Source organism: Erithacus rubecula, assembly GCF_903797595.1.
Source record: "Erithacus rubecula genome assembly, chromosome: 6".
Lineage (NCBI taxonomy): Eukaryota > Metazoa > Chordata > Aves > Passeriformes > Muscicapidae > Erithacus > Erithacus rubecula.
The window spans coordinates 21,343,415-21,356,960 of record NC_136688.1 but is presented as its reverse complement, the minus strand read 5'-3'; the positions used below and the strand labels follow the sequence as shown (position 1 = coordinate 21,356,960).

General features: G+C 38.9%; 1 protein-coding gene across 3 annotated transcripts in view; it reads right to left on the bottom strand.

Moving 5' to 3' along the window:
• Positions 1 to 507: 507 nt before the first annotated feature.
• Positions 508 to 13,546, bottom strand: part of EXT2 (exostosin glycosyltransferase 2) — a 72,839-nt gene continuing 59,800 nt past the window's right edge. For all 3 annotated transcript variants that reach the window (XM_079308483.1, XM_079308482.1, XM_079308484.1), the window contains 4 exons: positions 11,201 to 11,344; positions 10,547 to 10,675; positions 9,273 to 9,355; positions 508 to 3,282 (listed from right to left, as the gene is read on the bottom strand). In XM_079308483.1, coding sequence (XP_079164609.1) covers positions 3,144 to 3,282; positions 9,273 to 9,355; positions 10,547 to 10,675; positions 11,201 to 11,344 — 495 coding nt within the window. In that variant the 3' untranslated portion in view covers positions 508 to 3,143. The remainder of the gene's footprint in view (positions 3,283 to 9,272; positions 9,356 to 10,546; positions 10,676 to 11,200; positions 11,345 to 13,546) is intronic.

The following is a 13,546-nucleotide window of genomic DNA, read 5'->3' as shown; positions in this document are numbered from 1 at the left end:
TACTGTGCATGAGCAACAAGGTGTGCCATGCACACACTGCCCTTTTGCAGCATGATCCACAGGGATTGTGCTGCACTTCTTGAAACAAAAAGCTGCCATCACATTGGATTCCACAATCTCAGTGACTCAGCTGAAGATGTCTTCTCAAAAGCACAGTTATTTAACATTTGCTGTATCTCTTTGCAGAACAGAAAAAAACAAACCTGTTCCACATTGCTCCAAGATAAATGCTATTGTCAAATCTTGGCAGAAAATTAGAGTAACAACTACTCTCCCCAAAAGGTGACTGGGATGAATTCATGCCGACCAAACTTCTGTTTTCAAGACAACCATCAAACTCCAGTTATGGGAAAGACAAAATATTGACAGATCTTTCCAAAGTGCATTGTGGATATTCAAGTTCAACACAGATTTATGTAGTTAAAGAGCTTGTCACTGAAATTCTCCCTTCTGAGTTGATTCATGTTTCCTTGTGCCACTCCAAAAGAGAAATACAATAAACACTCATGTGGTTTAATTTTTAATATACAATTATTAAGCTTTTTTGAATATCATATATACAATGGAAAGTTAAAAATTATCTTAATTTAAAGATTGACAAAAACCCCATTCCAAATCAGACACACAATTTCATCTTACCTTTACAGAATTTGCATCAAGAACATCACAATTATAAATGCAGAGAGCAAGCAAGCAGGCAATTTTACAATTTTTCTTTATGGTCAATTGACCAATTTTCTTCATGGCACTAAACACAGACAAATGGGGTTGCAAATGAGCTAGCCCTATAAAAGCAATTGTAAAAGGCCAAAGGATAAAACATGATTGTTAGGGGTCACTGGGCATTTTGTGCAAGGGGAAACTACTCAGATGCTCCTGGATGCAGACACAAGGACCTGTTACCTTTTTATTGACTGGAGATTATAGCTCAGCTTAGCAGGACTGGTTTGGCTGTCTACACCTAAAAATACTCAACCAACTATTTCAAACCCTCAGTGTCTTTTAAGACTCTGTGCAAAACAAACTTTTTACTGGCTTCCTGAGAAAGAATCAAGGAATCTACAGCAGCTTCACAAGTCTGTAAGGAAGGTGTTTTAACTCAGTGAAACTGCTAGGGCCTGCCAAGCTGAGATCAGCTCCAAAAGGGCAGCTAAAACTGAAGTGACTACTGTACTGTCACAGCTACTCTTTCAAAGCAAACTTCTCAAGGGAATTATGTTGGTATCTCCTGGTGTTCAAGTACCAGCACAGAAATCAACAGGAAGATTCAATAAGAAGGTTCATGTTAATAAACCTGAAAGGCTGCAAGGGAGAAATAATGAGTAACAATCCCTCCTCTCTCTCATGTTAACCACTGTGCAGACAGCAGTTGTCACTGCAACAGCTATGCCTTTAGCTCCCATAGCAACTCAGGAATGAAACAGAGGGCAGCAAAAAAACATTTACTAGTAATTAAACACTCCCAGAGAGTCAGATGATACAGTTTACAGGCACATCCCAGGGAGGCTATGAAGTGAAGCATCCCCTCAAAGCTATTGTTCCAGTATGATTTTCATTCACAGCACATCCACTGCATTGGGCAATAAGATAAGTCTTAGTGGGGGTGAGACAAATAGGAGCAGATGTTTCCTGTTTCTAGCCTGACTTTCATTTGGTTTCTGTCATTGCTGCGTATCCAGCTTAGGAGAGGGGGTGAACCATGATGTCTAACACTTGTCCTATTGTTTGGGGTTTGGCAGATCTGAGGAATAAGGTTGCTTGCACTGTAAGAGAAAAACAGCCCATCAAGTAGGATGTGTCTGTAACCAGCAGCAACAGCAGTTTCAAAAGACAGTGAAATCACACTTATCTAGTAACAAACATTTCATCAGTGGAGCTAGAAAAGAGATTGCTTTCTCGGCCCAACTTAGGACCTTCATTAATACTGAAGGGCAAGAGTAACAGACCAGGCAACTTTATTTCTAACTTTGTTGCATTTCATTTTCTCATTCAGGTTCATTTCAGTATGGAGAAACAATTCCTATGCACCTAAGAAATTCATATCATCTCTCAAAGACTTCCTAAGCTGTATGTTTCAGCCTGTGGCAATGGATTCTTGAAATTACAAGCAAAGACACAATAGTTTTTCCAACAATGGTAACTTACAGGAGTTTGTAAGTGTGCATTCACTGTGTCTTACACATACACATGTGCCTGTACATTGAAGCTGGAACTGGGAATTTCTGCAAATATAGGTGTTTTACCAATTAGTACACTGCTTGCTATGGAGGATTCAGACATGAAACACTTATTTCATACTTCATCCCTATTGATGGCTACAATGTAAAACTGTAACCTGATTGCTGGTTTGATAATGAAAATATAAAATTTAAGACGGTTACAGACAAATCATTTTCTGTATAATACATCTAGTACTGATATAGAGTCAGAGTCTTTTGCATGAGTGCAGCAGAAAACCTGAGATTTACACAGGAAGTGCAGCAATTGCAGTTCTTTCCTGCAGGTCTCTGCTTTGAAGGAGAGTATCCTCCTGGTTGCTGTGTCTCCATCTCCATTAAAATAATTTAAGTAATACAAAGTGCTTTGCTCTTTAAACTAGATGAAAACAGACAGATTTTTGTTTGTGATGTTGTAAAAAAATAAACATTTGTGTCATATTACAGAAGAAAATATTTGTTACAGTTACTTAAGACAAGAATTAAAGCTCAAAAGACAGAACCCCACCAGCCACACAGGAAATAAACTCCTTCCAAAAAAGAACATTGCTGACAGTTGCTTTAAATGGATGGATGCTCACTAATAAGAGAGCCTGCAGCACATTTGATAGAAGAGGTCAGTCATGCCAGTCAGACCACAGAAAGCAAGACCCTGTTTTATTCTTCAGGTGCATAGCCTCCTTTGGACAAAAGTGTTTGTTTGACATTCTTTGGAGAACCCACAAATAGATTTGATTCTCTGTGAGCAATAGAGAAGCAATTGTTCAGATCTCAATTACAACTTTGTGCAATGTAAAAGAAAGACAGTATTAATTTCCATCTCCCTCAGATGCAACCCACTCTCTAGCAAGTTTTGTCTTCAGGGCCTTATATTCCTCATAGCACCTTTTCAGTTGTAGTTTTCCTCACTGAGGTTTGTCTTACTCTTTACAAGCTGCCAATATTGGGAAAACTCTTCAGTTTCTCAGGAAAGTCATCTTTGTACAGGACGGGATCAGCACGATGCTCCACCACTTTGAGAGGCATGGTCCCAAAGACAGAGGCAAACTTATTGATGCATTCAGACCTGGTGAAAAGGAAAGAAGTGTAATTAAGAACTCCAACAACTGGGCTGGCTAGCAACTCCCACACCAAAATTACCGGTAGAAACCTTCCCTCTTGCACTTGGAAGTATTTCAGCCATGCTGGATACTAATAAATAAAAGAGAGCCTCACTGCAGAGAGAACAGAAAAGAAGCTGGTGCTCTTTGATTTATCCATTTAATCACACAGACGAGCAAGGGGATGCTGGCAGCAGCACATGTGCACATGGAGGTCAAAGCTTCCCTTCTCCCTCCCCCTAGAATTCCAGTCATTCTTAAAGCAATGTACATGCTGTAAACCAGAACAGATTAACTGCCAACATGTCTCTTAAAGGGCCACTGTTGGGTCAATTTCATTTATAACGAAGGTTTTGCAAAAACCAAGGCTTTGTGAAAACAGAGTTCTAAAAAAAAAGTCTGTCTTTTTTCAGGCTTCTTCAGAAGCTCTATCTTTTCCCACAAAAAAATAAACATGCCTCAGAGAATAGGCAGAGCTGATTGTACAGTAACTTAAAGGTGAAGCTGAATTAAAACTATAAAATGAAACCAACTAACTAGTTTATTTTCCTTATTTAAATAAAGATATATCGAGCAAAAAGACATTACATTAACAGGAAAAAACTGGACCACTGATGACTCTCAGTTTTAATACTCTCAGGTGTCAGCAATGGGAAAGGCAAAGCCATGTTCTCCAAAAACAAGCAAGCAGATGTTTAACCATTGCATTGCTCCTTTGACTCTTCACTGAAGGGCACGTACCTGTGGAAACAAGGCAGAGGAAACCTGGCTCACCTCACCCCAGCCAATGCCTCAGCTAACATAGCTGCCTGCTACATAAAACAGCTTTTAAGGAATTCAGATACCAGAATCATGACAACAGTAACCTACACATAACAGAGAGCTACAGAAAACAGGTGACATTTCTTTTGCTATTCAAAGAGAAAACAAAGAAAGAAGTGAGCACTTTGACTCAGCTGCAGAGACTGATGTGCTGCAGGCAGGTCGCAGAGCAGGTCTCTCACTCTCCAACCACTGCTCCCTCTCCCGACCCCTTTGAAGGGTTAGGGGGTCACTATGGCTCCAGGATAATTTCCTCATCAGGACCTGGTCAATCACACCAACTGGAGTGTGACAGTTCGATGATGGGGACTGCTCAACACTGCCCCAAACACTCTTTTGAAGTAGACGGGACAGCAAGAGCAGTTTTCAAAATTATTTCTCAACCACATAGCTGTTTCAAGCTATAATGGTCATAATTCAGACCATTTTCTGCCCTGAGAAAAAGTGTCAGAAAACTACTTCATATGAAGTGATACTTGAATAAAATATTTATACAGGTAAATGGAGACGTTTCACTTTCTGCTACCTTCCCATCCTCTTGGACTCTGTCCTACCTCATACCTTCCTGTGTTCAGATTCATTGGGACCATAAACAAAGGAAAAGGAATTCAGAGTGTAAGAGAAAATCATCTACAGTGGGACACAGCCTCTAGTCCTGTGACAAGCACTATCTGCTCCCGTGTAGCACAGATCTGACATAGCAAAGGAGCCATTGGTGAGGACTGAAGACCCAGGTAGCTGTTCAATATCTGCAATAACGGGGTGAGCCATCAATAGAATGAGACTTGGACCTCAGGCACTGAAAGGCTGCAGTGGCTCCTGCAGACAGCAGGAACTGAGTGTTATCTCCAGGAACATTAAGCAGTTTCTGTTGCTTCCATCAGATGCCCACCATGAGATATCTTAAACACAACTGATTTTTGAAAGTCAGACTTTCAAATAATCTCTTATTTGTAAAAAATGGGGTTAACTGATCCATGATGTGTATTGGAGAAGCCTCATGGCAGGAAACCCAAAACTTCACAGGCAAGGAGGTAGATGCACTGGGAGATGTGCATGTGAGAAGTTTGCACAGCTGCTGGCCCTCACTGTTTTCTGGAACACAAGAATACTTATAGTCTACTGGTTCAAATCCTGCCTTTGCCAGTAATGACTGAAAGATATTGTAATGTAACAGCTGCTGGTGGCTGGTGTGAAATGAAATTAGTTTATCTCAGCCTACTGCCTGGTAGGCAGGTGTCCACATCAGACCAACCATTGTCACAACCAGAACTAAGTGGCACCCTTAGAGCAAAAGACAGAACTAAATGGATTGGGAAGACAAAATCAACCTCTCCTCTCCAGAGGTTAACTCTCAAATCAAAAGTGAGGTCTTACGACAAAATATCAAGATGGGATCCTTCTACAGCCAAACTTATTTTGGTCACAAATTCATTTAAGCCTGCAAGTACAATATCTTAAACCACCAAGGAACCATTTAATTGTTAAATAAATGGTAAAAATTGAAAATGGAAGAATTACTATGTTCTAAGCACTCTGGCTGAAGCAGAACTCAAACCTCCACAAACAAATACCAAATTCAAAGATCAGAAACAGGCTTTTTTAAAGGAAAGAAATGTCATGCACAAGGCACAAAATGTGTTTGAAAGAAAGACACTACTTTCAAAAAATTTCATCTCTGGCACTGAACTAAATAACTCAAATTCTGAAGTCCTTGACACTTTTGGACAATATAAACCAGAAAGGATATCTAGAACATTAAACACTGAAAGCTAGGTAGCCAAGAGAATGTAATGTCATCTCAATATGGAGGGAAGGTGTTTGTCTTAGTTGTGTCAATGGTTTGGCACATTTAAAGTAATAGAGGCACGTTTGCTACCAAGAATTATATTTTTCCTTGCTTTGCTGACAATGTGCAGCTGTGCTCAGCTCCATAAGACATTAAGATTGTGTGAACTCAGAAACTGACAGCCCCATTGCCCCTGGATGACCTTGGTGTTTGTTAAGGTCTCTCTTAATCAGGTTGCTCACTGGTATAATCCAAGTAACTTTTTGGCAGGGTAGCCCTGTACCTGCAACCTTTGGCCAACTGTGGCCTGGGCAGTTTGCCTCTCAAGGAAATGGCTTCCTATTTTGACTCTGACAAATACTTACATGTCCTAAAAAAACCACTGCTGTTCTTGTGGCTGCAGAAGCAGCTCAGCCCTTTGCTATATTTACTGCACTGGCACTTGCCCTCTAGATTGCATTTGACAGAGTTCTCCATTTTGAGAGCCAAAGATGCTAAAGGCAGCAAACTTGTTGCTACTTAAATACCTGTAAATACAGGGATTATGAGACCTTCCTGCAGCTTCTTCTGTGACCTGATGTAAAGGCTAACCTCATAGGACCAGAAGGGAATTCTTGATTCAAAGCTTTCTGTATTTTAATGATGGAGTTCAATAACTCTGGGGACTAAAGTCTTCTATTTATCCCAAATAAATTATACAGCACAAAGAATAGCAGAGTTTGCTTTCCCATGATTCAATGTATTGCTAAAAGAATAAAATTTCTTATTAAGAGACAGAGTTCAACTGTACTGTCTTCCTTTGTCTCTACTGAACGAGTCAAAATGCCCAACAAAACCAATTAGCTACACATCTTTCCTGGACAGATCTCCACAAGTGACTTCTCAAACCTTCTCCATTTACAAAACCAACAGGCAGTTGCTGGGCACCTCTCTGCTATTTCTGAACCAGAAACCCAACACTAACTGTTGTGCATGCACGTGACAACCCTGCTAAACTGTTTGTTTCACAAACAGTAGGTTGATCCCTGGATATCCGGGCAAGTAATTAGCTCAGACTACCTGTTTGTTATTTCTGAATGCTAAAAAGCAAGGAGTCAGGCACTTGGGGAAGCTGCAAGTAAAGCTGATAATGGCTCTTTGCCTGACACCTCAGGTATTGCTCTTGATTCCCAACACTGTAAAGTTATCATACAAAGTTATTCTTTTAAAATGACAAGAATTCCCTGATGCATAAATTTTTTCCATTTAGCTTCTCTCCTGACCTTGAAAAGAGTTAGTGAATAAATAGATAGACAGATAGATAGACAGACATGAGAGCCTTACCCACTGCTAAGTTAGGAAAATTTGCTCTAAGAGTTGTTACCATTTATTATCCACTTTAAATTAATATCTAGCTTAGAAGATTCAAAAAATAAACCTTTTCAGATTCTCAACTAACTCCCTTATATTTAGGTAGACGATAACACAAGGCAAGAAGGCATTAGGTGTAGCAAGCAGTTTCAGTATGATATTACGAATTTTCAAGATCAAGTCTCAATATACCTAAACTGTACATCTCTCCAGATTCTCCACACTCAGACTCGATCTCAGCATGTACTTCTTTGGCTGGGCAAATAAAATTATGTGGATTTGCAGACATCTAACACTTCCCATAACACAGTATTCTCCACTTTTCAAAATTTCAAGACAAACCAAACAACAATTTAAACATGTTCTCAATAAACTGTCAATGACACTTTACTCTGAGGATACAAGAACTGCTATAGACATGGAAACATGACCTTTGCCCAGCATCATAATGCACTTCAAGGCAAAGAGCACTTTTTAATCTTCTGTTTTTATAGCATTTACCTTAATGAGAACTTAGTTCGTAACTAAAATTCCCACATGGTGTTGTAGTGCTACTACTATGACCATAAGAAAGCTTAACTGGCTTTGGGTAGTCCATCCTGAAAGCCAGGTCAGAATTGCTAGATAGGGGGAACCTCTTGTGCTTCTCATTCAGTTAACATTTAAGATCTACAAAATTCTCACCCCTTTCTCAAGTATTTTCCTCCAAAGTAATTTTTACCATTTTAATGGGGTATGTTTTACTTCTGAGTTGCATACTCCTTTTTTTAATCCAATCTTATTAAAGCACATACAACACCTTAAATTTTCTGAGTTCTGCAGAGAAGGACAGAGAAAAGCTCACTGTTGAAATGATACCTAGTAAGATAACCCTGTTATAAGTCCCCATGAAAATCTGAAATGGCCTATTTTAAATACAGGTCAGATTTTTTCTGGTCACATCTTACAGTCATAGAATCATCAGTGTTGGAAGAGACCTTTAAGATCATCAAATCCAACTGTCTGTTTCTTCTGTTGACTTCTTCCCCCTGCTTATCTACCCCATCCATTCTATGGAAGCAAATAATTTTTCCCCAAATTTGCAGGAGAGATGCAACAACCTAAGAAGCCTAAAGTGAGATGCCTACATCGTTCTCAGATCTCAAGTAAATTCCACCTAATAATTAGTATGTACATTTGTCACCAAATAGCCCATTTCAAACATGGGTATTGAACAGCTTTGGAAATGAAGAAACTTTCAGTTATTTCACACATTCAGAAGCCAAGGCAGAGAGAAGCCTAGTGCCTTGGTCAAGGCTGGAAAGCCCTTTACTTTAAAACAGGGAATGCAAATCTCATACTTACAAACTTTCAGTGTTTCACTCTAAGCATTCACTGCCTTTCCAAATGCATACTTCATGTCAAAACTAAATTTTCAGAAAAATATAATAATGCTGCCATTGTTATAAAATGCAACATGAAATTGTACAGCAAGTGCCCTTCACTTCTCCCCAAGGATTGTGAAGCATATTCACAATACCAGTTGTGAAGCAGAAGGATTATGAATGTGCTTCACAATCCTTGGAGAGAAGACAGTGCACAAAAATAATTTCAAATTATTTTATTAATAATTTATATCCTTTCTGCTCTTTGGTAAGCTACCAATTGTCTGGTTTAAAAAATAATACTTAGTATAGTTGATATTCTACAGCAAACAGAAATGTGGTATTGCTGACAGTACAGCCAACCAAGAACCTGAACTTCATATATGTGTCCTATAATCTTTACAGCAAAGCTGCTAAAAACTGTACCCTTCTAAAGTCCCTTTTTGTAGTAGTCTGCTTTTCAGTGACACATCACCCATTGTAGGAATGACTTATGCTCATCGAATCCATGTAGCATTCTTTCAAAATCAGTAGTTTATATAAACACTTTTGATCCTAATTTAATGAGACACAGGATGAGATTCGAGAGATCAGAACAGGGCAATCAGAGAAATAAAGAATGGTCACTCACCTTTCCACCATGTGTGTCTGGTCCAGTGATAACCCATCAATTGCTGTGCATTCTGGACATTTGAACTTCTTTCGTGGGGTCACCTGCAGAAAGGCACGCCAGATATTATCAAATATCAACAGAAGGGACATTAATTTCCTTGCACAGAGAGCAGTGCAATACCTCTGCACATGCCTACAGTGTAAGCTGAGCTGCCTCAAAAAGAGGGGGTGTACAAAAAAAAAGAAAAAAAAAGCCACTCTGTTCCTCCATTCAGCTCCATCTGGCCCGGCTGACTGCAAAATTCACAGGGGCCCAATAAAAACGGCTCGGAGGGTTTTTTCCTTCTGTAACCGAAAAGAAGTGGCGATGACAAGCTCCTTAATTCCTGTTTAATGACTGTTTTCTCACTGCCAAGGTCCCTGTATAAACACCATTTGTTCTTGCAGCCATAACAGCGATGAAATATAGCTTCCCATGCTTCACCGGAACGTTAATCCAGCAGGCGCTCCTTCGCTCTCTCCGGTTAAGAGCTGACTGGCAACCCCTGCAAGACTCTCTGAATCCCACAGAGGTGCCAAATTGCTCTGCTGTGCCCTCACACAGCTCAAAAACTTTTTCAGCAAAAGCACACACTTTATCTTCTAAAGGCTTTTCTAGGAAATGCAGCCACCAGTCCCAGTAGATGATGATGGACAGAAGGGAGAACGGGCCCTGCTAATTGAAGGAATGCCTGGTGGCCTCTAAATCTCATTCCAAGCTGACACACTTGGAAATGAATGTACAAAGTGAATGTCTAAACCTGAAAACGTGTCGAAACATGTCAGGAAATTAATTCAGGGATAAAAAGTTCATTTAAAGCTGATCTTGCAATTAATGTTCTTGCAATTAACATTCCTATAAATCAGCTGTTGTCAGGCCATGACAGAGTGAGCTGTGGACAGTTGGCAATTTCTTTCCTCTAGCGATCTCAAATAGTTAAAATATATGTATGTGGGCATTTACATATACACACACACAAGTACAGCTGTCACTTAAATTATCTTTTTTATAGCTCATCTAGATGGCTAAAATAACCACCAGAAACAATTGGTAAAAAACAATTTTCTCTTCTCAGTTAATATAAAAATTTTACTAGAAGGGCTTTTCTATCATGGAAGGAGACCAAGATACCATACTGGGGGAAAATGAGAGAAAAAGGAGGATTAAGCAACATATTGAATCCTACTGAATAAATTTAAGTATGTATTTAATGTTTATTAATTCTGTAAAACTAAACAGCAGAAAAGCCCCACCTTAATGACTGATTTGCCAGTGACATTTGCTACTAGAAAATTCATGGCAATATCTTCACAATTCATATGAGCATCCACCCAATTCTTGATGTCTCCAGGCATTTTATAGGTGTAAAGGTAGTTGAAATACTGCAGAGAAGAGAAAGAGAGAAAGAATATAATATTAAATATAGATATAGTAACTGCAAGTCTAAATATTTCAGTCATGGAATGGCAGGCAGCTAAGTGATAGTGCCTTCAGACAAGAACTACTTCAGCAGATAGAAAATAATTTTTGGGTGCTAAACCGCATAATTATTCCTTTCCTGACCACCATACAAATTTTTTTAAAATTGGTCTTCTTTTCTGAACATGCCAGCTACAAAGCTACATTCCTTGCAAAATTTGCTATGTACTTTCAGGTCCTGCAAACTAGCAGGAGTTTTGTAAGTTCATAAAAGTAAGTAATGATTTTATTTCATGGGCAGAGACAAATCAGTGGTTTTCACAGCAACTGAAAGGTACTACGAAAAGTTTGCAATCAGTTCTCCAACTGCTTTAAAGCACATAATCAAAGCACCACAAAAAAAAAACTCACAGAGCAATGACATAAACACATAGAGATTCTTATTGAGGTAAACACTGTACATTAGTACAGTGCAAGTTGTATATTACCTTGTGATAAAAGGCTGCCCCAGTGAGCACCATTGAGACTTCATTGGTCCATTCTGATTCATATTTCCACTTGTTCATCTCATGGTCCCAAAGATGCAGGCGGCCTGGATATCCAACCAACCTGTCAGGGAACTCACGCCAGACCTGAAGAGAAAAAAAAACATGACATGCTGTTAACCAGGCCTGCACAGAAAGCAAATGCAACACATCTGCTTTGGAAGGGTAGAGTTTCAATGGGGCAAAGATCACTTAAATTCTTCTAAGTCCACATTCTTGGAACAAAAATTGTCAGGAAGAAGTACAAAAAAGAACAAGCTTGCTGTAGAACGACCCTAAAGGCCACTTATGGAATATTAAAATAATTGTTATAGAGAAACACAAATAATTTTCAAAAATACTTTAACTAAATACAAACATGATTAAAATAAAACTTTTGATGTCAGTAGATATGACTACAACTTAACTACTTTCACAGCTGGCTTTGGATCTAACCAGCCTGCTTCCTTTGTCAGGAACTGGCTTAAATTTTAATATTTCTGGTATTCTTTAGTGGGTGCTTGGCTACATGGAAGGCTGCTTTGCCCTTGACTTGTTCCAGACAGCTGGATACAATCAAGATACCATCCTTGTCACTCCATACATTATTTTATAGCTGACTCCAGGATCAAATACAGTAGACAAGAACAAGGAGAAGGGCATCATTAACACAACCCCAGTTCTCCACACTGCTGGCCACATTAAATAATGGATAATTTTTGCATTAGAGAAAAAAGGAGGAAGAATTATAATTATTTAGAGGGCTCTGAATGCTATTTGTTTGCCTGATACAGTTTGTCTGCATTATTTGCAGACAAATTATTCAAAATTTGTCCCTTAATCCAAATAACTGCTAGGTCTATTGGAAGAATAGACTCTAATGAGTCTAAGACACAGTTAGGTTACAAGAGTTTCTGGTTTAGGTCAGTAATGTATAAACAAACAGATGCATACATAACAAAATTTTTGTATGCAAGATCAACAAGAACAAAGAACCTCAAAAATCCCAAGGATCCTTTCACAGTCTCTCTGTTTGTACAAAAGACAAGGGAACCCTACAGTTGAATGTACAGCAAAGAAAGTGTTACCTGGAATTCCACCATTCTGCAAATACCACTCTATCAGCAGTTCACTTTGGGCACTTTTTATGTGTCAGTGCATTTATGTTGTAGGCCTGGACTATAAGGACTCTATGCAAGTGTTTTGTTAAAGTAAATATGATAAAACAATCAGCTCTAAGTTACTGCTTCTGCATCTACACTTCTGTGATTTTGCATTACTGTATACCTTTTCATCTATACATCTCAACACATTTTATTGCTGTCAGCTAATACAGCTTCAGAATCCCATGATGAGAGCAGTTATTATTTCAAACGTCCAGATGAGGAAACCTGCCAAAAATCATACAGGAAACAAGAATGGGAACCAGATCTTCTGACTCCTAGCCTTCTATTTTATCCAGAAATCAATCTTTCTAGACAGTTCTAGGGCACAAGTACTGGGGTAGTTTTTAGATATGACAACGCTCCAACACAGAGGGCTCTCTAAAGCAGAAATAACTTGGAACTGAAGGAAGAGAATTCATAGGACACTTACAAGTTGGTGCCATGAGCTAATTAAAACAATACTCACTTCTGGCAAGCAAGCCACTGAAGGCTTGAGATATCTATTTTGACATGATGCAGAAAACTTCAATAAAGAACACAAAACTAAATGAATGACACTCAAAAATTTATTCCTATTGAGTCCTCTCCAGGACTCAAAAATATTAATGATTTAGTTTTAAACCTGAATATTAAAATGTCTATCTCCCAGCTGTTGGAAGGCACCACCACATAAGCTACTGAGGCTCAACAAAGGATTTGACAGAACACTACAGATCTGCACCGTACTGGGCTAAGAATTCTTGTAGAGGAAATGGCATGCATATTAACAGCAGCTGAAAGAAAGATTAAAGTCAGCTACTGCTTCCCACGGGACTGCAGTGCCTTCTCAACACTGAACCCTGGATTCATATCCCTTCTAGTTTTTGCCCTTGGTGTCATCTTCAAGAGTCCAAATGACATAAAATAAAAGCTAACTATAATGTACATTGCTCATACAGATGTCTTTGTGTCACTCTAAATATCAACCCTACCCTGTAAAAAAATGTGCTGGCCTCTGAAAATTGTCAGTTTGATGCATCTAAAGAATATCTTTGGTGTTTTGAACAAAGATTCCCTGTAAGTAATGCTTTCAAAGTCAGTGGAAAAGCTTGGGTTTTTCATAATGTTCACTGCTAGCTCATTCAATGGTAATTCTGGAAAGGCT